Source organism: Hibiscus syriacus, unplaced genomic scaffold, assembly GCF_006381635.1.
Source record: "Hibiscus syriacus cultivar Baekdansim isolate YM2019G1 unplaced genomic scaffold, ASM638163v2 tig00015426_pilon, whole genome shotgun sequence".
Classification (NCBI taxonomy): domain Eukaryota; kingdom Viridiplantae; phylum Streptophyta; class Magnoliopsida; order Malvales; family Malvaceae; genus Hibiscus; species Hibiscus syriacus.
Genome location: NW_024062362.1, coordinates 1,130,901 through 1,157,640, shown reverse-complemented (window position 1 = coordinate 1,157,640; position 26,740 = coordinate 1,130,901). Strand labels below are relative to the sequence as shown.

The 26,740-nt window shown below is 33.4% G+C and overlaps 2 protein-coding genes across 2 annotated transcripts; both read right to left on the bottom strand.

Annotated features, from left to right (window-relative positions):
- Positions 1–15,325: 15,325 nt before the first annotated feature.
- LOC120207832 lies at positions 15,326–19,507 on the bottom strand. The gene is made up of 5 exons (XM_039207252.1): positions 19,412–19,507; positions 18,989–19,099; positions 16,491–16,539; positions 16,326–16,419; positions 15,326–15,703 (listed from the first exon to the last, which is right to left on the bottom strand). Exons 1-4 carry the CDS (start codon positions 19,469–19,471, stop codon positions 16,361–16,363), a joined length of 279 nt encoding a protein of 92 aa, XP_039063183.1. The 5' UTR covers positions 19,472–19,507; the 3' UTR covers positions 15,326–15,703; positions 16,326–16,360.
- Positions 19,508–23,808: 4,301 nt separating this feature from the next.
- Positions 23,809–26,707, bottom strand: LOC120207808 (single-stranded DNA-binding protein, mitochondrial-like). Its single transcript, XM_039207235.1, has 4 exons — positions 26,436–26,707; positions 25,858–26,084; positions 24,846–24,946; positions 23,809–23,974 (listed from the first exon to the last, which is right to left on the bottom strand). The coding sequence occupies exons 1-4, from the start codon at positions 26,682–26,684 to the stop codon at positions 23,895–23,897; spliced, it is 657 nt and encodes a 218-aa protein (XP_039063166.1). The 5' UTR covers positions 26,685–26,707; the 3' UTR covers positions 23,809–23,894.
- Between the last annotated feature and the right edge of the window lie 33 nt (positions 26,708–26,740).

Here is a 26,740-nt window from a genome sequence, read left to right as displayed (position 1 = left end):
TTCATTATGATTAGTATAAGTGAAAACTTATGCTGTGTAATTTACAAGAAGGCATGATGCCGAGTTTAGCCCCCAATATTTATGAAAATGATCATTTTGTCCCTATTCTATTTTTGGAATACTTTGTCCCCCAACGTTTCATTTTAAGACAAAAAAGGTCATAACATTTGACAGAATAATCATTTCGTCTTTTATTTTTTTTCTGAAGTATTTTAGCCCTCAACGTTTCATTTTAGGTTAAAAGGGCTCGTATTTTGAAGCGTTAATCGTATGTTAACTAATGATTTTCAATTATAGAGGGAGCTTTTTACCTCAAAGTAAAACGTTTGGGGCCAAAATGCTCCGAAAAAGAATAAAGACCAAAATGACCATTTTGATAAACGTCGGAGGTTATTTTTAACATTATGTCTTACAAGAAATTAGCATACATGTATACATTCTTTAATTTACTTCTATTTAAGCTCACAAATTAAGTAAATCCTGATAATTTTCTAGTGTAGCAATGTTGTACATCTTTTAAATCTCCTTTATACCTCACAAATTTTAAAAAACTACGGAAAAAGTATTTCCACGTCTCTAGAAAAAGAACCTCAAATGTCTGGCATCTTTTAGGAAGCTACAACGTTTGATAGGTCCGTAAGACATATCAGGTATAAACCTACTGTCATTCGATCATATCCATCTAGTATGTTAACCTACGAGTAGTTATAGTGACTCTATGTCTGACATCAACATTAAGAGTCACTATAAAGTCTCTCGACCAAGACCGAGAGAAGTATATGAAGCTTTTCTCTTCATTTATCACCCTTATACCTCTTTATGAGGCAAGCGACTTTGACATCAAGCAACAATCGTTCCACAACTAGTTGTAACTTTCTGTCCAAACCAGAAGGAGTGAACCACCTATAGTCATTGTGGAGGCCCTGTGCTATTTTTTAAAATGAGGCCCCTAAAATATTTTATAATAAGATAAAATTGTAAAATATAAAAAATTATCATATTACTATTGGTTCTTACAAAATAAAAAAATTCAAACATATGAAATTAAGTTTTCTTTATTTAGTTTTCTTCATGCGTGCGTATAGTAGGAAAAATAATTGTTTTAGGTTAATAGTTTTTTTTCAAAGTATGAAGCCCAAAATTTTGAGACCATGTGACGTAATGTCCATTTGTACACAATCAACAAGCAACACCATGCAAAACTTAATTAAGTGAATGTTTGAGTTAATTGCATCATATGTTCTCAATCTATGATCCTTAGCTCAGATTAGTTCCTAAACTTTTAAATATTTTAATTTCATCCTTAAACTATGACTATTATTCTAAATTAGTCCTCAAACTTTTGAACATTTCATTTTCATCCCCAAGCCATGATCTTCATCCTAAATTGATCCCCAAACTTTTTGAATATTTCAATTTTATCCTAAATTATTCGTATACACTAATCACAAGTCTTGTTAATAAAATCATTGGACAAGTTATATTATTATATGTTTGAAAAAAAAATTAGGTTAAACTATGGTTGAAATAGATTACATATTTGGATGAGTTTGGGACAATATTGAAAGATCTAAATGTTTAGAGACCAATTTAGAATGAGAGTCATAGTTTAAGGATGAAATTAGAATATTTACAAGTTTAAGGACTAATTTGAAATGAGAGCCATAGTTTAGGGACACGTGATACAATTAAGTTTGAATGTTTTTCGGATAAACTTTGAGGCACTGACCTTAAAATGAATAAGAACTTTGGTTATATCAGTTCCTTTCTGAATAGACTTCACTTGCATTGAAGACACTAGTTTAATGACAAACTTCAGATGTTAATTGATTAAGAAATGATAAGCAAAGGCCGACATATGGACCAGACATGAGTTTTCATGCATCCCATGACAAATTAATCAAACTTTAGGCACTGTAGTTTTACCAATATACTTAACTTGTTATTGCATTTAAATGTGTGTAGGCAAGTTTTGACTAGTTTTAAGTTTATAGCCCCACACAAGGTCATTTGAAAAGCTTCGTGGAGACATTTACATAAGAAAAAGAAACCCAACATGTTGCTTGCCTTAAACTTTTGACCATACGTAATTTAGAAACTTTAGGCAACAAACTTTTGTACTTAAAACCAAGATACCTCGGTGGTTAAGGATTGTTGTTGTCTCTTGAGGTGACGAATTCGAGCACCATATATATGAGAATGTACGAGTATTCATAGTTAAATGATTGAGATTCTTTGAATAGATGGTATATTGTATTTAGAGGTGAGTAAAACTCGACTCGACTCGACTCGAAAACCAATTTTTTCAACTAGATTCGACTCAAATCAAATTGAATTGTAATAACTCAAATCAAATTTGAATAGATGGTATATAATGTATATTACATATGAAAAAATATATGAAGAAATATATTTGTATTGTATATATAGTTATAGAAAGCCATTTAAATTGGAATAAAAAATATTATAATATTATAATTTTTTACAATTAATTTTAAATAAAAACTCAAAAAATAGACTCGACTCACATCAACTAAAAAAATTTCAAGTCATTTCCGAGTTGTTAAATAGGACTCATCAACTCGAATAACTCAAAATTTTGTGATTCGACTCGACTCGATCGAACGCTCACCCCTACTTATATTAATCTCTGACTAATAAAAAATCACTTTTGTACTTACAAAGCCAATGAAAACCCTAACCAGTTTGTTGAATACATAAAATCTAGGGTAAAATATGCATTTAATACCTAAACTATCAGTTTTGGTCAGTTTTAGTACCAAAACTTTCAATATTTTTCAAAATACCTAATGTTTAGTTTTTGTTTTATTTAGTACCCCGCCGTTAAAAACTTAACACCTTTAGTACCTAAACTATTAGTTTTGGTTCGTTTTAGCCCCTAAACTTTCAATTTTTTCCAAAACTTAACGTTAAATTTTGAACATGTACTAAAATGAAATAAAAACTAAAGTTTAGGTATGGTTTTGAAAAAATTAAAAGCTTCAATACTAAAACGGATCAAATCTGATAATTTAAGTATTAAATGAGTAGTTTACCCTAAAATGTAATCGATGTTGCCAAATCATTGAATGAATGATTGGAGTAGAGGAGGAAAACATTTTTGGGAGAACTTCTGTTGTGCGGCGCCTAAAAACGGCTAAAAAACGGCGTGACCGGTTAAAATTTAGACCGGTTATGTTATATCATTTAACCGGAAATATTATCAAGCACAATAACATATTAGGTAGCGCTTAAATAATGTAATAGGTAGCGCTTATATAATAACATAGGCATTTAACCGGAAATATTATCAAGTACAATAACAAATTAGGTAGAGCTTATATAATGTAATAGGTAGCGCTTATATTGACCTATTTTCTCATAAAAACGGTAAATTTAAACCGGTTACATTATAAATTGACCTATTACATTATAAATATCGGTTTCGATGTTTTCATGATCGATACAATTTTAAATGTATCGACACTTTATGCGTGCAACTCGTTTGTGCTTTATTTTGGAAAAAAGTATCGACACATATTTAAAGAGTGTCGATACATAATGTAGACCTATTTACTAATTAACCGGTATATTTTAACCGGTTACATTGTAAATTTACCTGTTACATAATAATTATCGATTTCGATGTTTCGAGGATCGATACTTTTTAAAAATGTATCGACACTTTATGCGTACATCTCGTTTGTCATTCATTTTGAAAAAATGTATCGACACAAATTAAACAAAGTGTCGATACTTTATGTTGACCTATTCTCTCATGAACCCGGTATATTTCTACCGGTTACATTGAAAATTTACCTATTACATTATATTTATCGACACAAAATCTAATAGTGTCGATACTTTATGTTAACATGTTTTTTAATTAAACGGTATATGTGTACTGGTTACATTGTAAATTTACCTATTACATTATATCATTGTCATTAAAATAGTCTAATTTTACCACCTACATTGTAATTTTACCTATTACTTTAAAGTTATTGAATTCTGTAGTTATTGTACATACCTGAATATGTCATGCAAATTTAATGTTGTACCCACCCTTCAACTACCACCACTACCAATACCACATCCTATTGAAAGCACCACTGAAACATGTTGTTCAATGAACCTTTACTTACATACATCTCCATCAACTCCTGTTAGGACCACTGAAATTGCACAACAAAATTTTTGCCATGGATCATACTGATGCAGACAATGTTAAGCCAACCGAGAAATACAATAAAGTACATAATGTTGATGAATCTGACATATTGGTTGGTAAGCTCTTCTCTTCACGTGATCAAGCTTGGTACTTTTACAAGGAATTCGTACGGGAACATGGGTTTAGCGCACGTCGGGGAACAACACGGTTTGACATGAAAGGGAATGTGAAGACACAAGAATTTTGTTGTTCCAAAAAAGGGTTTCGAGTATCAAAAGTCAATACCGTTGATCGTCAACGTGCTCATACGCCAATCACAAGAACAGGATGCAAGGCTAGAATCGTAGTTACAACAACAAATACAAACGATCAGTGGGTTATAAGTAAGTCTTATCAGAAACATAATCATGCATTGTGCACACCTGTTATGACACCATTTATGCGTTCTAATAGAGCTGTAAGTAAGGCTGATATTGATGAGGCAACAACATTGAAAGAGGTCGGTGTTGGCACGTCACAAGTAATGAACTATTTAACGCAGCAGGCAGGGGGCTATCATATGTTGGATTTACACATAAAGACCTCTACAATGCACTTCAAAGAGGCAAATCAAAGGAAATCGTCGATGGGGATGTGAATGCGCTTATTGCTTACTTTGATTATAAGAAACATGATGATCCCAGGTTTTTTGTGACATACCCAGTAGACGAATCAGGGGCGTTGCATAATCTTATTTGGTCGGATTCTACATTGAGATCAGATTACATATGCTTCGGTGATGTAATTGAGTTCGACACAAAGTACAAAGATAATTTGTATGGTCGACCAATTATGCCTATTTTCGGTGCCAATCATCACCATAACACAATTGTGTTTTCTACTGCCATAATCGCTGACGAGACGTCCCAATCTTTCGAGTGGGTGCTACAAAATTTTTTAGAAGCCATGATGAACAAATCGCCTATTTCAGTTGTCACCGATGGGGATAGGACAATGCAGAGGGCTATCAAATCTGTTATCCCTAATGCTAAGCACATATTATGTTCTTGGCATATTTCTCGCAATGCACAAGCTAACATTGGTGACCCAAAATTTACAACAGCATTCTCAAAATGCATGGTTTCCTGGTGGACAACCGACGAATTTGATATTCAATGGCGTTCAGTTGTTTCAGAGTTCAACGTCGAAAAGCATCCATGGGTGATTGAGAAGGGAAATATTCAGCACTTATGGGCACAAGCATATCTAACCGGTCATTTCTTTGCTAATATTTGCTCAACACAAAGGTGCGAGTCTATGAATGCTTCACTCACAATTGCATTGAAACACTAGAAGACATATTTAGATGTTGTTCGTGCAATTGAAGATGGAATTAGTAGAATGCGTCTGAACGAGTTGAAAGCGTATTACTTAAGTTCCAGACGAAGCCCTTCCTGACCACAAAACTGGTTGAATTTGAAAGTCATGCTTCTGAGATTTATACGCGCGAATCTTTTTGTGCGTTCCAAGAAGAACTTCAACGGGAGACATTGTACCGGATTCAGGAAGAGATTGAGTCATTATCATGTGAATGTCAATATTTTTATTTGAAAAAGTACAAAGAAAAAAATAGGACATTTGAAATTAGTTTTTATTCTCGTACGGAAACCCTAAATTGCTCATACAGAAAATTTGAGACAATTGGACTTCCATGTCGCCATCAACTTCACGTTTTGAAGCACTTGGATTACACATATTTGCCCGGGTCTTTGATTCGAATTAGGTGGACTAATGATGCGAAGGCTTCTGCACCCAGTTTTGTTGATTTTAATGTGCCTCCAGAAATAATGCAAATGGCAAGGTTTGCTTCTCTACGTGCAACAACAAGTATGTTATGCTATGCTGCATCAATGACAAACGCGTCTTTCAAAACCGCAAGAGATAAGATGAAAAGATTAACAGAAGAATTTGAGAACTTGTTTGGTTTGAATGATTCAGTCAATCAGAGCAGTGTATTAAACAACGTTCGCGACCCTCAACGAAAACAACGCAAGCGAAAAGAAGTAACAAAGAACAAGGTCGAGAAGAAAATTAGGCGATGTGGGTTCTGCAACGGTGAGGGACATAACAAACTAATATGTCCTCAAGTCAAGCTGGGTTTGAATACAAGCACGCAGCCTACTTCAACTGATTTTTTTGAAGACGAAATGGACTGGTCATTCAGTCCCGCACATGATGTTAGAGACATTTGGAATAATGCTGACAACGATCTCCATATATCCTAAGTATCAACATGACTCCTACTGTGTATAGGAAACATGTACAACAACCTATTGTTATTGCAAATTAACCACATCATTCAATCATGTTTGAACATTACAACTATATTCGTATAAAATTAAAAACAATTCTTCAACAACTGAATACAACTATTATATGTAATGTTCAATCATGTACTCCTTATGTTGTAGGGATTCAGTCTCTAAACCCTTAAAAGAAAGCTTGTCTTACCAATTTGTAGCTTACCATTTGGACCCTGAAAGGGTGTTTTATTGGCTATGCAGTCAACATGATTTTGAGCTTCCTTTATCATTTTGCATTCAGTCAGACTGTAGAGATTTGAAATTTGTAATGAATTAAAAGATCTTAAACACTTGAATCCAATTACCATTTCAAGAACAATTACATGAATACATTGATACTTACTAGTCGCTTTCGATTTTCTTCAATGTTGATACGATGGGGCTCCATTTGAAGGTCATCACCGTCGGAGTGGAAGAGTTCTCTGCCTTTAGGGTTTTTTCGTTTTGGGTTTTGTATATATAAGAAAAAAACACGCGTAATTTTCAAAAGTATCGACACTAATTTAAAAAGTGTCGATACATTCTGTAGACCTATTTTCTCATAAAACCGGTAAATTTAAACCGGTTACATTGTAAAGTGACCCATTACATTATAATTACGGGTTTCGATGTTTTTAGGATCGACACTTTTTCTAAATGTATCGACACTTTTTCATGAACTTGTTTGGAAAATTTATTATGGACATAAAGTGTCGACACAAATGTATAAAGTATCGATACATTATGTATACCTTTTTTTAAATAACCAGTATATTTAGACCAGTTACATTGTTATGTTACCGATTACATTATAATTATGTGTTTCGATGTTTGTAGGATCGACACTTTTTATAAATGTATCGACACTTTGTTCGTGCACTTGGTTTGGAAATACACTCTGGACAACATGTATCGACACAAATGAATAAAGTGTCGACACATATTGTAGACCTATTTTCTCATAAAACCGGTAAATTTAAACCGGTTACATTGTAAAGTGACCTATTACATTATAGTTACGGTTTCGATGTTTTTGGGATCGACACTTGATATAAATGTGTCGACACTTATTTGTGACCTTGTTTTGTTTGGAAAACACATTATAGACACAAAGTATCGGTACAAATTTATAAAGTGTTGATACTTTATGAATACCTCTTTTCTCATAAACCGGTATATTTAGATCGGTTACATTGTTATTTTACCTATTATATTATAATTACGGATTTCGATGTTTTTGGGATCGATACTTTTTATAAATGTATCGACACTTTGTTCGTGCACTTGGTTTGGAAATACATTCTGGACAACATGTATCGACACAAATGAATAAAGTGTCGACACATATTGTAGACCTATTTTCTCATAAAACCAGTAAATTTAAACCGGTTACATTGTAAAGTGACCTATTACATTATAGTTACAGGTTTCAATGTTTTTGTATCGACACTTTCAATATATCCGGTATCTTTATACCGGTTTTATCATTTCAAGACCTCTTTTGTCATATTATTACCGTATATATTACTATGGATTGATATATTTGTATAAAGTATCGACACTTTTCAGGCGCTATAACTTCTTCTCTTTTAAATTACAAAAGTGTCGATACTTATATTAATTTATCGACACTTTCAATATATCCGGTAGCTTTTTACCGGATTTATCATTTCGAGACCTGTTTTGTCATATTATTATCTGTTATATTGCTATGGATCGACACATTTTTATAAAGTATCGACATCTTTTAGGCGCTATAACTTCTTCTCTTTTAAATTACAAAAGTGTCGACACTTATATTAATTTATCGACACTTTCAATATATCCGGTAGCGCTTTACCGGATTTATCATAATGACACCGGTTTTATCATATTTTTACATGTTATATTGCTATGGATCGATACATTTTTAATTTGTATCGACACAAACCGACAAGCTAAGTTTGCCGGTTGCCAAATTTTTTAATATTTTCTTCATGATTTCCACCTACAACATTGTTATTACTCGATATTTCAGGTAACGCTAAACTGAATTTTTTAAATATATTATAATGTATCCGGTAACGCCGTATATTAGTCCGCCTTTCCTAAGACAATCCCCATTTTTGGTTATTTATTTGTAGTTATATTTTTGTTTGTTTTGCAGTGTATAACAAAAGAGAAGGGGGAAGAATCAATGCATACAAAAATAGGGAGGATGACAGCTTGAAATGGGGCATGGGTGCCCCCCGAAGAGGATGGGCAATGTCAGTTGTAGGACTTATTTGAATGCTACTTTGATAACAGCTTTTTGTTACTATTTTCTAATTAAAATCTTCCTTCTTTGGGTCTCTTTTAGCCATGTAATACCCAAATATCGGGTCGATGACCACAGTGAAAGGATTGAAAATCTGGTGGGTTAATTTGAATAAATTGAAAAGTACAAAGATTTATTTAAGAAATTGTGTTTAAGACTTATTAGTAAGTATGAAAGAATAGAAGGACATTATGGTCCTCTAAAGGGAAATGAATTTAATATTCATTTTATTAATAGTTAAGTAAGGAAAAAGATGATAAGTCTGGGAATAGTTCTCTACTATTCTTCTTCTTCCCATCGCCCCTTGCCCACCATAGCTAAGGTAAGGATTCTTCAATGTTGGTTTTTCCTTTCATTTTTGGATTGGTTTTAAAACCCTAAGTGATATAGAGGCTTAAATAAAATTCAAGGAGGATTAAAACTAAGAGATGAAATTTTATTTAATATTTAATAAAATGGGTTTTTAAATGATTTGATGATATATGGTCAGTTATGGAAGTTTACAGGCATTTTTGACTTGTCAAAGAAGTGAATAAAAGATTTGGAGCCTTAGAAGTGATTAAAAACATGTTTGAAAAATTGGTGTGATTCTTAATTTTGAGTGTTCTTTGGAGATTTTAGATGTTATAAGAAGATTTATATATGTAAGTTAGTTGGATTAAGTAATGATGAGTTTAATGGTATGATTGGGGATGAAAATAAGAGATTTAGGCGAAAATGTGGTAAAAATCGAAGTGAAATATGTAAAATATGGGTAAAGATATCGGTACTGAAAGAACAATAACGATACTATAGGGTTAAATTTGAGGAAAAAGGATGAACACGATGAACAATATCAATACTTATGCAAGTAGTATGGTACTGAAGTGGGGTATCGATACTATTATTGAGAAATGGATTCCATAATGCAAAAATAGTATCGATTCTGAAGGGAGTATCGATACCATAATATAGAAGTATCGATACCATAGAATGGGTACCGATACTAATCAGCCTAGAATTTTAAGTTAGGATGAACTTTAATAGAATTCGAGAATAATAGTACTTTTGAGTATTACTATTTTGTATAAATGTTAGAAATTATACTAACATTTGTATTGTATGTGTGATTATGGATGCTTGTATAGATCGTAATCAAGCTCCAGAATCAATCAAGCAAAAAGACAAGGATAAAGTTGCTGAATAGTCGGACATCAGTAAGGCATAATAGTGAGGCTTACCAGGTGAGTGTATTTATTATGTACTTATATGTTATGATAGTCATAGATGCGTTTTGTTTAATGTATATGTTGAAATTTCCGTATTGGCACTATGTGTGCAACCTCACGAAATTCATAACGAGTTTATGAATTTCCATATTGGCACTATGTGTGCAACCCCACGTAATTCATAATGAGTTTGTGAATCATCGTATCAGCACTACGTGTGCAAAACCACGAAATTAATAATGAGTTGAAATATTCAATTTTTATTCGGATAGTTATGATATACGCATGTTTAAAATTTACCTCATTATTATTATGCCTCACTAGGTGATTACTTAGTGTGTGTTGATTTCACGCGTAGGTATTAGTACGAACAGAGTAAGGAGTGCATCTGATATTGTCAATCAAGGGTCGCCTCATCAGTAACTGTACGATAACTATGTCTACTTTTGATGTTGTTAGTTGGCATGTAATAGATTTATGATAATACTCTTAAAAATATTTGACTTATGATGATGTAAAATTAAATATGTTTGAACTTTAAGATTTGTTTACATATTATAAGTTAATGAACGTTTTATTTTTATTAAATTAAAATATTTTATGATTGGAAATAAATTTTTACTGTTTTTCAAAAAGAAAAGTTTTAAAAGTTATATGACATCTACGACTCGTGTATAGAAACATATACGGGAACTGGGTGTTACAGACCAAGTCTTCTGCTTGTCTGTGCATGAACAAGGAGACATGACCTCATGTTCTAACTAAAAGGATAGATTTCCACACCATGTAGGTTTAGGGTCACATATTAGGTGGCAGGGACGAAGCTACATAGTGACTTGGAGGAGCAGGGACGGAGTTAGGATCAAATGTTGAGGGGATAAAATTGTTTTATATTAAAAGAATAAGAATCTATTAAGTATTTAAATCTAAAAATAAGGGTAAAGACCTTATTTGACTAATGTTTAAATTAAAAAGGACCTAAAATGTTATTATACCAAAAATTTTGAGAGGGACAATAGGCCCTCCCAATCCTTATGTAGCTTCGTCTCTTTGGAGGACTACCGTCCCTCCTAAAATTTTTGATATACTTGCATTTTAGGTTTTTTTAAATTTAAAACTTGGTTAAATAAGACTTTTGCCCCTCCTAAATTTAAGATTTAAATACTGAATAGATTTTTATTATTTTGACATAAAATAACTTTACTTATTTAACATTTTTTTATATATGTTCATTGGTTGTTTCATGGTTTATGTTCCGTTAACATTCATGATTCGATTTTTTTCGAGATTGGATTGAGGACATTACACCATCGACTAATGTGCGTGTGCACACTTTCATAAACAATAACTCAATCATTGAGTCGTCAATTCAATTCAAGTGGAGACGATCTCATTTATTACTATATTACTTGTTTGATATGTATTCTTGTATAACCGTACATCTTATTTATGGGTAACAAGTTTTTAGCGCCATTGCAAGGGATCGACAATTGGTAACCATTTGGTTTTATTATTGTCTTTTCTTTTAAGTTTATTTGATTCATTTATTTTTATTTTTATAGGTTTGCTATTATTCATGTGCATAGAGGCACTTATGTAGTAGAAGAGTGTCCCTTGAACCAAAAATCGAAAAAAAAACATTCAAATGATAGAGACAAGAGACGACAATCGGTGTATTAACCAATCATGATGAGCGATGACCGAAATCTGAGTTCAAGAGTTAACCTAAAAAAAGGAAAGAAAACATAGCATTAGGGTGACAAAAATATAAAGTTCGAATCAAGCGACCTCAATGGTTAAAAGATTATTGTTATCTTCTCGGGTTCGAACATCACGTATGCAAGAGTATGAGCGTTCGATGTTAAATGATTTAGAGTATCGTGTTCACCCTAAACTAATAAAAAAATATCTTGCTAGTGAACTTCAGTGTGAATATGCTGACTTCAAAGTTGTAGCTAAACTAAAGTAAGGTCCACATGGATGTCTTAACTAAAGATGTTTCTGAATCTGTCCAAAACAAATCATGTACTTGAATACAACTTGTGGTTAAAATGGAAAGTGTGTTTTGGATAAAAGAAGAAGCAGTGAAGTGCCACTAGCTTAGCTGTTTACTAATAATTGTTGCAGTCTTGACCATGCATCCAATCCAACTAATTAGTGTGTTACCAAGTTTTTGACCCATTTCTTGTTATCATAAACGGACATAATATTTTATGTTAAAAAATAAATTTATAAAATTTTAAAAGAAAAAATAAATTATTAATAGAAAATATAAAAAAAATATCTAAATTATATAATGTTTTTAAAATTTTAGAAGACGAGATCATCCTCGCCAACTCTCTTGATCCATCCTCGCGCCACAATATTAAATTGACTATTTTACATTTAAAAGTGTAAATTTCAAGGGTTATTCATATGTATGGTATATCTTGCTATACAAATTGAGGATTAAAGATTATGATAAGTAAATAAAACCAATATCTCTAGATTCTTATTAAAATATTGTATCAAAAAAATTGAAATTCAAAAATAATTAAACATGGATCAAGTTACCTCAGTGGTTAAAATGATAGAAGTCTCGAATTTGAGCATAAACTACTATGGGATATTTAAACGTTTATCGTTAAATGATTGAGTGCCTCTAGAACAGATACTACTACTTATAATCATCCATGTAATTTTGAGTTCTTAAATTCAAATCATGCAATTTGGATACTTTAAAATTTATTAATATGTAGATATAGATATTAAATTGGTAGTCAAGTTATGATGGGAACAAACTTCTCTATTTAATTTGTTTCTATTTATAATGCTAAAATTCAAATATTTAACTTTACATAAAGAATTTACCACTCAAGGACAAAACTAAGATCAAACATTAGGATTAGGGGTGTTTAAAATTCGGTTTTAACCGAATTAACCGACCGAACCGAATTAGTTCGGTTAATTCGGTCGGTCACCAAATTAGTTCGGTCGGGGAACGGTTAAGGATTTTTTTGGAATTCAGTTAACGGTTAATTCGGTTCGAAATCGGTTAATTAACCGAATTAACCTTTAAATATAATTATATTAAGAGACTTAGCCGGCTCAATCCATTTAAAACCCAAATCAATATTAATTAATTAATATAATCTCAATACTAAATGTAAAATGTTTGAATCAAATTAATTGGATATTATTTGTAAAAAAAATTTTAATTAAAAAATATTAAATTATAAAATTATAAAAAAAATCGGTTAATTCGAAAATTAACCGAAATTTATTCGGTTAGGTTAATACTTTCAAAAAAAAGTTCGATTCGGTTAACGGTTAAAGAAAAAAAGTTCGAATAAGGGTATTTTGGTTTGGTCAGCCACCATTTTAACCGAATGAACACCCCTAATTAGGATGAACAAGAATCTACTAAATATTTAAATCAAAAGAATTAAAAGAGAAAAAAATTTTTATTTCATTAAATCAACATGTAAGAAAATGATGATTCCAATATAATTCGAGATAAATTACGCATTTAGTACTTGAATTATTAATTTTTTTTCAAAATCATACTTAAAGTTTAATTTTTGTTTCATTTTAGTATCTCATTCAAAATTTAATGTTAAATTTTGAAAAAGGTTGAAAGTTTAGGTACTAGAACAAACTAAAATTGATAGTTTAAATACTAAATGAATTAATTTTTTAACGGCAAGGCACTAAAACAAAACAAAAACTAAACATTAGATATGGTTTTGAAAAGATTGAAAGTTTATATACTAAAATGGACCAAAACTGATAGTTTAGATACTAAATATGTAGTTTAACATATAATTTTTACGTGAATTTGCACTAATTTAATTCGATCACTGATCGAATTAACCATTTGAACACGTTTGAACACCCCTAATAACAGAAACCACCCCAACTCCTAGTATGAGTTCAGTTATAACGGTACAACTATCAATATGTACACATGAAAATACAACACGATATATTTTTCTTCAGTAGCAGTATAACACTTCTCAAAGATCATATTTTCAAAAGAACAATGAATAAAAGCAGTCAAGGCCATGCACTATCATCATTTAGCGACCTTTGAAAGAGTTGTCCGTTCTAAATCCTCAATATCCCTTAATTAATCTTTCATTCTCTTGATTCCCATTCTGTATCTCAACATGTAAAACTGCATGGAACAAGAAAATACGACAGGTCATATGTCGTCAAAGAAATCTTGAAGAATTTTGGCAACCTACTTAGAGTGAATGACTGTTTGTCATCTCAATAAATTTCTACACTAGCATGCATCTTTCACGAGGAGCATTTCTTTTGATTGATATCAAAGCATTTCATGAACATCCCCGGAACATATCATTATATATCTTGTTGCTTCAGGGAAATCAATACAGTTGATACTTCTGTCAAGAACGGAGTTTACTTGTTAATTTTTTTATGGCAAAAGAGTAATTTTTACCCTTGTAGTAGACTTAATTTATCACTTACACTTTTATCGTATTTTCGCATCAATTTAGCCCTCAAAATTATTCAATTGCATCATTTTATACCCTATTCCTAACTTAAAACCCTAAATTAGGTTTAGAATTTAGGGTTTGTGGTTTAGATGTTATGTGATTTGGTTTAGGGTTTAGGTTTTAAGTTAGGGGTGAGGTATAGAATGATGCAAATGAGCAACTTTGAGGGCTAAATTGATACGAAAATACGATAGGGGCGAAAGTGATAAATTCGGTCTACTACAGGGCAAAACTTACCCTTTTGCCATTTTTTATCTATCTGTAATGCTCCCAAACAGAGACGAACACATGATTTTATGTTAGGGGACTCGAATTTATAAAATTTCAAGGGGACGAAAATAACTTTTTAATGGAAAAAGTCTAAAATTTATGATAATTTTGAATTTTCAAGGAAAACAATTGCCCCATCTGCCTCTTCGACTCTTCCCTGCTCCCAGTTTCTTATCTGAACTCTATATATTGAGGATACTATGGGAATTCTTTTCTCAAATACAACAGTTGTATATTTCTACTTTTCATTAATTTACTACGTTCCCTGATCCAATAACAAAAGGGGAGAAATGTATATCAATGTGGTGGCGATGGTGCTGTGGTATAAACACTGGCTTGTAAATAAAAAGTGACCACTAACAATCAGAGACGTATCGAGGGAGCGGATGAGCAGGGATGGACTTAGGCAGGGGCAGTCACTCCCTGAAAATTTTAAATTATTATATATTTTAGATTTTTTCTATGTATTTTCTATTGAAATTCTGTTTTCACCTGTCTAAAATTTTACAAGTTTAAGTTCGCTCTCCTAACATAAAACACTAGGTCCGTCCCTGATAATAGTAAACACCAGGAATCAAAAAGATGAAAGGAATAACATGTAGTCCAAACAACGGAGAGAAGGGAAAATCATGCATCTTCTTCTAATTTCTAATCATGTATGAAGCTAACTCTACAAGCACTGCCAATCCTTAAAATTGGAAGCTCAAACAAAAACAATGGGATACAGAGTATTACCAGTATTTGAAGTATAAAGGTCCTCAAGAACTTCTTCCACAAAAGCGGACATCGAATTTCTGAAAGCATTATTTTTCTTATCCAAGAGATGAATTTCTTTCTCAAGACGCTCTTTCTCTGACAGCAAACTCACCATCTCATTGTTTTCCCCATTGTCGATCTCCCTTTGAAATTCTAAGCACAGTTTGGTAAATCCTTCTCTGTAAAACGAATAGTAAGAATTTCATTATCTGAATAAATTATTACAATTAGCAAATCGAATTTTATATAAATATTTAATGCCTTAATCACAATTATAACATGTATATGACTCTATGAAGTTATGATATAAATACACTGATTGCCAAGTTTATAAATATATAGGAATGTATCCTACATTTATTCTTAATTACAATACCCCTTTTATTCTAGTTGCAAACTTGAAAATAATGTTAAGAAACTGCTAAAGATGATACATAAGGGATTTAAATAAAGGTCGAGTAGTGGAATAGCGGCTGCTATATAGTAATCGGGGCCTCAATTTAACGGGTAGTGACAATAGCAAGTTTCTGTTCTCGTTAATGTTTTGTCACGGTAAAACTAAAAAGAAATCCCAACATTTCATTGCGACAATTAAAATTATTATTTTTTACAATAAATTATGTGAAAATTTTAAAAAAGGTTCACATTGAGATACCTACAATGACCGTAACAACATTAATTATGTACGTAAATACGGTAAATGCAACCTAACCGAAAATGCAACCACAATTTAACTCCATCTGATATATTACATCATAAATTTATTCAGATCAATAACAAAGAAGATAACCCAATACATACCGTTTCTTTTCGATCCTCTGCAGCATCTCATCTCGTTACGTTGTTAGACAACTCAACTTATCCTCCACAAATTTTAGCGAATTCTTTGAACCGGCTATAACCCAGAGAATCATATTTCAACCGAATAATCAATGACAAAAAAAATGTAAAAAGTAGAAGAAATACCGGAGACGGAGAGCAAGCCATCGATTTCGAAGTGAGAAATGTAAAGCGACTTGGTAAGTGTTAGTTTTTGGCAAAAATTGGCCAAATCCCACATTGGAAATGAACAAATGATGAAAAAATTCTTAGCCTATAAATAGAACATTTCCCTTTGGTTAAATGTATGTCAATCACCAAAATACAAGTGGTGTACAAGAAAGCTATTAGCTATACTAGTAGAGAATTTAAAGGGAAATTCTCTTGGGGTGTACTTTAGCTTTTGGGCATGTGTGAGAGTTAAATATTTTGTAGTGTGATTGTAATAATTTTTCACATAGTAAATATTTTTTTTCTTGGTTGTCTTTTGACAACGCTTGTGGTTTTTCTCCATTTGGGAGTTTTCCACGTTAAATTATTGTGTTTTCTCTCTTTTATTTTTCAAGTATTTTTGTTAATGTTGTGATCTAAAGGGATTGTTGGATTACAAGGGGTCTATTTTCCCAACAATTGGTATCAGAGCAAATGGTTTGGTAAAAGATAAACTTCAAGGCAGGGTAAGAATTTCTTTAAAATTCTTAGTATGCTCTGTGGTTGCGGCTTTGTCCGATCTTCTACATCAGAAAAGATTTTTTAGAAATTGTTGTGGTCCAACTGGAGGTCCTTTAAATACGTTATTGTGTTTATTGAGTGTGGTATTGTGTAAGTGCAGCCAAGAAAGTTTTGTCACAAAGGCTATAATCGCCTAAGGAGGTTGGGACTTAAGCGGTACCATTTGTGTCCCCCCCAATCTTTCCTGGAAACTTTCTTAGTGCATTTTGTAGACACAATTGTTTTACTCATTATTCATGTGTGAGATCACTGGAGCATTGTTGAGCAAAAATGAGTTTCAGATTTGATATTGAGAAATTTGATGGGAGAATTAATTTTGGGTTGTGGCAAGTACAAGTCAAGGATATACTAATCCAGTCTGGATTGTATAAGGCCTTAAAGGGAAAGCCAACTTCTTTGTTCGAAGGAAATGAACCAGATAAACCAAGTGACAACAGTGGAGACAAGGGAAAATCCAAGATGAGTGAAGAAGAATGGGAGGAGTTAGACATGAGAGCAGCAAGTCAGATTCGTCTCTGTCTAGCAAAAAATGTTCTTGCTAATATTGCTAGATGGTCATCAACGAAGGAGCTTTGGGAAAAGCTTGAGGAAATGTACCAAGCTAAAAGTCTTTCAAATAGGTTATATTTGAAGGAGAAATTTCACAAATTGCAAATGGAGGAAGGTACAAAAATTTATGACCACCTTAGTGCACTCAATGGGATTGTTTCTGAACTGGAATCTATTGGAGTGGAGATTGATGATGAAGATAAAGCATTGAGACTTATTTGGTCTCTTCCATCTTCCTATGAGCACATGCAAACCGTTTTAATGTACGGGAAAGAGAATGTGAATTTTTCAGAAGTGACAAGTAAGCTGATTTCGGAAGAAAGAAGGCTGAAAAATGGAGAGAACAAATCTTCTGAAAGTGGAGCATTGTCGGTTTGTGGAAATAGGAAGAAGTATAAAGGCTCCAAAAAGAAAATTATCTGCTGGGGATGTGGGCAACCTGGACATCTAAAGAAGGATTGCAAACACGGTGGAGCTAATTCGGCTAATGGCTCCAAAAGTGATGCTACTAATGTAGTCGTCTTTGAAAATGAAGACGATGAATTTGTTTTTTAAAGTAAGATATATATCCTCATGGCATGATAGCTACCAATTGAGTTGCCATGGAAAAGGATGTATGAAAAAGTAGCATGTCTACATTTACACATGGGCATTGGTTGACAGTTGATGCAAGGTGTGTGGTGGAATTGATGTCGATGGCTAATGAACTTCCTAGAAAGTCAATATTGGAAGTTGCACCATAACTTATTAGCAGTTTTTCGACATGAACTGGTCGAGGTAAAAATTCTTGGAGTTAGTGAATTCCAAGTGTGTATACTCTTATGGTGGAGTATGACAATTCTTGTTTTTAGAATTGTGACTATCATAGCTGATGATGTTATTGAGGTAGCTGTTGTTTTTATGGTGAAGAATTGTATGGAATTTTTGCCAAGGTGGAGATTTGTTAGTTTTTGGCAAAAATTGGCCAAATCCCACATTGGAAATGAACAAAGGATGAAAAAATTCTTAGCCTATAAATAGAACATTTCCCTTTGGTTAAATGTATGTCAATCACCAAAATACAAGTGGTGTACAAGAAAGCTATTAGCTATACTAGTAGAGAATTTAAAGGGAAATTCTCTTGGGGTGTACTTTAGCTTTTGGGCATGTGTGAGAGTTAAATATTTTGTAGTGTGGTTGTAATAATTTTCCACATAGTAAATATTTTTTTTCTTGGTTGTCTTTTGACAACGCTTGTGGTTTTTCTCCATTTGGGAGTTTTCCACGTTAAATTATTGTGTTTTCTCTCTTTTATTTTTCAAGTATTTTTGTTAATGTTGTGATCTAAAGGGATTGTTGAATTACAAGGGGTCTATTTTCCCAACAGTAAGTTGAGATTCTCTGGTAGTAAGAGCAGCTTCGAACTCCGTACACTTGACCATATCTGATTCTATCTCCTGCGTTACTTGAATATTGGATTCGATTTCTTCATTCACCTAACGAATAATAACTGGCTAAATTAAAGAAAATCGTTGGATTCTTCACTAGAAATTCCAGTAAATTCGGTGCGGCCGATCCACAGCTCTAGAGGATGAGAACATACTAACTTTGAAATCCGATTTTTTTCCAGTTAATCATATATATATATTTTGATGATTTTAAAATTTTATTTTTGACTATTTCATTCAAAAATTGTGTTGTTAATATACGTGTTCATCCTCTAAAATATTTTTCGGATCCATCATTCATTCAAGAACGAAAAAAAAAAAACGTCACTAATTCGAAAGAGAGAAAGAAAGAGAGAGCACCTGATCGAGCATTTCCTTGAGGCATGAAATTTGGTAGAGAATTGCTCCGGTATCCTCCATCTCGATTTTCTTAATCCAAACTCCAAATTGTTGATTTGAGCTTGAGCAAGGCAAAAGTGACCTGAGAGCGCGCGCCAAGACCTCAAGTCTCCCAAACTGATTTTGAATTTGGCTCAATTTGAAATAAGTGTTTAAACTATACCGTTGTTCTCGAATAGGTGTCTAATTTTTTTTAAATCATCCAAGTGTCTAGCGTTACAAATTTTATTATTTTAGGTGTCCGGGATTTAATTTTCGATAATAAATTTAGAAAATATTATATTAAAAAACTTATTTTAAAAAAAAGTATAAAAAAACCCAAATCCCTAAACATTTCATATCCATAACCTTAACCTCTCTTGTCAAGCATGGTCACAATCACCAACACATCCCTTGCCATCTCTCTGGTTTGCCATCGGCTCTATTGTTGTCGTGTTCATTGTGGGATCACAATCACCAACACAATCACAATTAGGGGTGCATAAAAAATCCGAATATCCGATTTTGCGAAAAAAATATCCGAAACCGGATTTGGGAAAAACCGGTTTTTTTTTAACTGGATCGGATTTTTTTAAACCGGTTATTTTAACCGGTTTGGAGAAAAAAACCCAGACCGGTTTTTTTACCGGATAAAAAACCGGTTTGAAAAAAACCGGTTAAAAAACCGGTTTTTATCCGAAAAAAAAAACCCGGTCTGGGTTTAAAAAACTAGCCGTTAATATAGCCGTTTGTGCCCGTTTTTGACCTTTTTTTCTTTAAAAAATTACCATTTTACCACCCTAAACATGTATAAATATGTTGGGGATGTATTTGGTTGATTACAACTTTCTCAAATCTTATTACACAACACTTAAACATCTCTCAAATCTTAGTTTTGTAATTTTTTGTTCATCATGAGTAACACTGCTGAATCTTCCGTCGGGGGAAACCTTGAAGTCGTGAGAGTGATCGAACACACTCGAAACAAAGATATTTGGGATCACTACGATTTATGTGAGATGTCAAATGGCTCGAGGAGGGCGCGTTGTAAACTTTGTCTAAAGTTTCTTGCATCGGAAGGAAACACAACGTTGAAGAACCATTTGACAAAATCATGCAAGGCACTTCGCTCAAGATCGGATCCTAGTCAATCGAATCTTACACCGCAAGGTGGTGTTTTTGTTTACGACAACGAAAAATTACGAGAAGCGTTTACAAAGTTCGTGATTACAAAAGCATTGTCGTTCGACCACTTTGATGATGAAGATTTCACGACAACAATTCAACAACTAATGCAACCACGTTATACTCAAGTAAGTCGTACTACCCTTAGAAGAGATGCTATAAAAATGTGGCGTACGGCGAGGGAAAAAATGATTTTAGGATTCCAAGAACACCGTTATGGTGTGTCGCTTACATGTGACGTTTGGAGTTCCCCTCATAATACCGGAAATTCTTTTTTAGCCGTTACGTCACATTGGTTAGATCAAGATAATTGTCAACTGATGAAAAGAACAATCGTGTTTGAATTATTCGGTGAGCCGCATACCGGTGCTAATTTATTTACACTTTTAAAACGGGTAATTTGTCTTTATAAATTAGAAAATAAAGTTTTTTCTATATCCTTTGATAATGCATTGAATAATACAAACGCGGTTCCAAGATTGAAAATATTACTTTCACCGATTTTAGACGGTGCGTTTTTTCATACCCGTTGCGTTGCACACATAATTAATTTATCCGTGCAAGCCGGTTTGGAGGTTATTGAGCCAATTAGATTAGAATTTAAAACAATGATAAAATCGATTCTTTGTAACAACAACAAAAGACTAAATGATTATAAACGATTTTGTAAGTCTGTTAATAAAAAAGCTTTGGGTCCTAATTTGGATTGTCCAACTCGTTGGAACTCAACTTGGATGATGATGCATACTGCCTTAAGGCAAAGGGAAACATTGCAAACATTTCACGATCGGCTTTTCGAGAGGGGTCATGTCCCAAACATTTATCCGGATTCGAGTTGGGAAACTATAGCCAAAATAACCGATTTGCTTGAGGTTTTTAAAAATGCAACAACTTTTTTATCCGGTGTTTATTACCCTACTAGCCCGTTGGTTCTTAATCAAATATTTTTATTGGCTACCCGACTAAATGACTTTGAATTTGAAACCGAAGTTTTTCAAGAAATTGGCTTTGCAATGAAGGAAAAACTTTTAAAATATTTTAAGGAGATTCCCCCCATTTTTACTTGTGCCGCCGCTTTAAACCCAACGTTAAATGTTGGTGGGGTTGAAACACTAATTGAACAAATTGCGTTTGCTTTTAATCTAACCGATGATGAACCCAACTTTGTCCAAAACCAAATAAATTATTTTAACAAATGTTTTCGAGACATGTTTGCAATTTATTTAACTAAATACGGATCAAGTAGTGTAATACACGATCAAATGAGAATGAATGCGGAATCATCTAGTAGACGTCCAAGTAACATAAATTTGAATCTTTTTAACACTCTTGTAAATTCCCAATCCAAACGATCACGTACTACCACCCCAAGTAGCGAGTTGGGAAATTACATGTCATGCGATTTTCTATCAAAAATGACATTTGAAGAGTTTGAAAGTTTGGATATTTTGGCTTGGTGGAAAGAAAAGGAAGCACAATTTCCGATTCTAGCCGCCATGGCCCGTGATTTACTAACCGTCCAAGCTTCTACGGTAGCTTCGGAATCCGCTTTTTCTGTTAGTGGCAGGGTTATATCACAACGGAGATCAAGACTAAGTCCCGAGTCGGTGGAAGTATGCATTTGTTTAAAGGATTATTTGGATGGAGCGGCTCGTAAGCAACATATCACCACCCTAGAAGATGCAATTGATGCCGATTTGGAAGCAAACTTAGTCGAACTTGGAATATCCCCTCCAAACGAAGAAGGCGAAGATGATGAAGAAGAGATGGCAATGTAGTCTATTTTATAACTTTATTTCAATTATCGTAAACTTTGTTTCAATTATCGAACTTGAAGTTTTTAAGTATTTGAATTTATCGAACTTGGAAGTTTTTAAGTATTTGAATTTATCAAACTTGGAAGTATTTAAGTATTTCAATTATGCTGAGTTAATTAAGTATTTCAATTAAGTATTTGAATTTATCGAACTTGAGGTTTGATGCTTTCTCTTTGATTCTCTCTTGATTCTAGTTGCTTGATGTTTCTTGTCTTTGATCAATGGCTTCTAAGCTTGCTTAAATACACCTTGAATCACTTCTGAACGTTAGTGATAATTAATGAAGATAATATAGCCGTTTAAGTGTGAAAACATTTAATAAAAATGCTTGGAGCATGGGGGAATCGGTACCCTCTCATAGGGAATCGTTTCCTCTCATAGGGAATCGGTTCCCTAAGTGTAAAATTCAAATATTTCGACCGTTGAATAGGGGGGAATCGGTACCCCTATGGGGGAATCGGCTCCCTCCGAGCATTCTGGAAATCTCGGAGCCAAACCATTCAGTGAGGAATCGGTACCCCCTTGGGGGGGAATCGGTTCCCTATGAGCAATCTGGAATATTAAAATCGGTTTTTTTATAACCGGTTTTTTAAAAAAACCGGTTTTTTTAAAACCGAAACCGGTTACACCGGTTAGGATATCCGACCCTCCAAACCGGTTAGAAACCGAACCGGTTATTTTATAAACCGGTTTTTTTTTCTATGGGAAAAAACCGGATCGGATAAAAATCGATCCGGATCGGATTGAAATCCGAATTATGTGCAACCCTAGTCACAATCACCAACACATCCCTTGCCATCTCTCTGGTTTGCCATCGGCTCTATTGTTGTCGTGTTCATTGTGGGATCATCTGGGTGTCACAAATTTGGGGATTCAAATTCACCGGAGACATGATTTTGGGTCGTGATTTTACTGTTTCCTTCGTCACGAGATGTAATGATTATGGTCAAATTTGGCTTCGTTACGTGAGTTTAAGAATTGAAATTAGAGTTTTTAAAATTTTGAGTTTTTTTAAAAAGTTTTACAAAATAAATTATTTTTTTAAAAAAATATATAATTTTATTTTTTTAATTTAAATAAAACTTTCAAAAATACCATAATATGATACTAGTCACTTAACACTGAAATTTAACCGTCGTTACGGTGCCCAAACTTTTTTTTGAATATTTCATGTGCCTAACGTTTAATATAATACTCTTATCTTATTATATATATTTATATATTAAAACTTCTAAAAATTTAATGACAAAAAAATCATATTAACATAGTTTAATATAATACTCTTATCTTATTATATATTTATATCCGAATAAACCTAAAACAACAACTTATCAAAATCATATCAGCATAGTTTAAAACAATACTCGCATATGGTAGTAAACTCGGCTTCTCCAAATAACTACGTTAAAGCAATTCTTCCATCTCAAACAAAATTTCATTTCTTCAACTACCACTAATTCTTTCTAGTAAAAACCAGCACCTTTCATTTCTCCAGTAGTCGGTCCCTGGGCGTTATCGACATTTCCCAAAAACACAATCCGACCTGCAAATTTTGCGGCGAACGTGAGAAGTCATGTACGAGCTCATTTTGTTAACTGGCCATCACCCCAACCACGAAAAAGACAACTAAATCCTCTCATTTCATCCATGAAGCAAAACCCGAGACCAGGAAAAATAAGGACTACCAGTAAGCCAGAAGATAATCAGTTCCACCCATGCATGGACACACCATTCATAAAAAAAAACAGAAAATTTCAAGCAAGAGAACATATTGTTCTTATAAGCACTACCTATGACCTTTTTCAATCTTATACAGGTTGATGGCGGTCTGGCACAAATCGGTTTGTTCTAATGTGGTACCTCTACTTTCAAATTGTCTAATTTGGTACCTGAGGTTTAATTCCGGTTATCAATGTGGTACTTGTCCCTAACGCCCTTAAAATTTTAGCTAACATGGCATGTTAACAAAATAGGTAATGGCATGTTGCAAAGTCAGAAGCATAAAATCCTAAAATATATAATATCAAGATACTAAACCAAAAAAAACGACTATTAATCATAAAGTCCTACCTTGCTTGGACTCGGGTATGAGTCTAGATGTCAGACTCAAGGTTACAGCACAAAAAGGTTCGAGAGGATGTTGCGAATGCACATAAAGATAAAATCACTCACCCATTTGACCATATAGACAGATTTGAATTTTTGGTTTTGTCACATAAGGAACAAAACGCGGCATGAAATATTAATCAAAATTGCATCCATATCACTCATGTCAAAACATGTAGCACTAAAAATATGTATGAACAAAATATTGGCAGGACATGATGGTGCCTTCATTTTTTTTAGTTCAGTAGAGCTAGTAAAATACTAAAGCATGTAGCTAGTATAGAACAAAAGAAAAGTAATATGCTTACCTTTTCGACGAATGGAAACCTCTCTCAATCGTCGAACCAGACCACTGATAGGATCAACAAAGATTTTTGTCTCCAGATTTCCCTCCAAATATACAATTGTACTACATCACCCAAAAGGAGAAAAAAGAAAAGATTATTACTACAAAGATCAAGAATGAAGAAAATCAACAGTTGATATAATCAAGATGAGGAATTGCAGTTAAAAGGCATCAGAACATGCTAAAAAGCAAGATTACTATAGCATTAAATATCCCACTCCAACCATTCCAAGAGAGAGATTAGACACCTCATTTTGAATTTCATGCATAACGTAACTAATCACCCTATGTTTATGTACTGCAAACAATTCTATCTGAAAAGCTGCTATTCATAGAAACGACCAAACTATAGTTCCCTCACCCAATGGCCAATATCATGGAATACACAAAAAAGCCAAAAGCTATCTAGAATTCATAGGTTAATTAGTGGTTCATTCAGTCCTTCAAACTATAAATAGATCATCAATTGAACCATCTTCCAAGACACTTTTATGGCTAACCTTTCTAATGAGCATCTCTGCAGTCTTTAAATATACAGCATGTAGCATTTTTAGTTATTTTCTAAATCTTAGAGCTGTGCTGGAAAAGAAAGATCTGCAAATGAAAACCTTGCAATGGAATAGAGGTTGCAATGAGATCATGCATCATAAAAACAGCATCCATTAAAGATGGCTCATTAGCAATTCTAAATGTAATACGTTACAGGAGCATCAATAAAATTGCCTAATAACTTTAAGGATTTACTCATATTAGGGCATTCACTCTTACTCTTTCACAGCATGTTTATGCTTCCAAAACAAAAGAAATAACATTAATTAACCCTTTCGGTACCTTTTTACAAAAATACAAAGGGCCAATACTAGAAATGGCAACAAGGAACAAAATTAAAGGATAGGAAAATGGGATAATCTGAAAATCAGAAGCAGCATTTCCGAATATCAGGTAGACGAAATATGCTTCGAATAAAACGTTACCCAGGAAGAGCATGCTTCAGGACAAGACCTCCCAATCCCTCTTGGTAAACACAAACTCGATGCCACTGAATAGCACAGCGATTAGCATACTCTGCAGGTTCCTCATTCTCATGAGGCCTCCTGTTGTTTCGAATCCCACCTGTCCCCACAGAAAACATTGTAACCGCCATACCATTCTTCAGCTTCTTCTGAACTGGGGTTTGGCCCACCTGCCCAACCAAAATTGCCTACAAACAGGAAGACCACCCAAAAGCCCAAGAACCATTTCCAGTTAAATTTCAAAATAGAGTTCCAATACTAAAGATTTCTACGCATAAATTGCTTACAAACAGAAAAACCGGTCAAAATCCCAAGAACCATTTCCAGTTAAATTTCAAAACAGAGTTCCAATACTAAAGATTTCTACAGTTAAAAGTCCATCCCAAAAGCAACCTAATACGAAATTTCATCTTCTACTTTTACTTTTAACTTCTAAGTTAGCTAATGCTCAGAATTCTCTAAACAGAAACATTGAAATTTGAAGAATATCTTTTAAAAGAAGACAAGATGCAAAGCCATTAGAGTGAAAATGAATGGACCTTGTAAATGCCCATATCGAGTCCATTCTCAAGCGGGCGGTCGTATAAACGACTCTGATTGAGAGAGTTCTTGGCAGATTCAGAGGGCGTTGAGTTGGGAAATGGATCAGAGTCGGAGCCGGAGTCGGAAGTTTCAGCCGAGGAAGAAAAGGTAGTGGTGCATAGGGGCATTGAAAGTTTAGGAGTTTTGGGTTTAGCGAGAAGAGATCGATAAACACTTCTAGATAAATTTGCTATTGAATTCGCCATTTTGGAGTTGGGTTCCTGTTGAAAATGCGAGGGTGGGTTTTAAACCAAACTTAAAC

Coding starts and splice junctions, on each gene's coding strand:
- LOC120207808 (XM_039207235.1), bottom strand. CDS start 26,684: ATGGCGAATTCAATAGCAAATTTATCTAGAAGTGTTTATCGATCTCTT. Junction 26,085..26,435: donor TCGATATGGGCATTTACAAG/GTCCATTCATTT, acceptor TCCTGTTTGTAG/GCAATTTTGGTTGGGCAGGT. Junction 23,975..24,845: donor GGTTTCCATTCGTCGAAAAG/GTAAGCATATTA, acceptor CAAAATTTGCAG/GTCGGATTGTGTTTTTGGGA.
- LOC120207832 (XM_039207252.1), bottom strand. CDS start 19,471: ATGGAGGATACCGGAGCAATTCTCTACCAAATTTCATGCCTCAAGGAA. Junction 19,100..19,411: donor TCAAGGAAATGCTCGATCAG/GTGCTCTCTCTT, acceptor ATTATTCGTTAG/GTGAATGAAGAAATCGAATC. Junction 16,420..16,490: donor TGGCTTGCTCTCCGTCTCCG/GTATTTCTTCTA, acceptor TCTGGGTTATAG/CCGGTTCAAAGAATTCGCTA.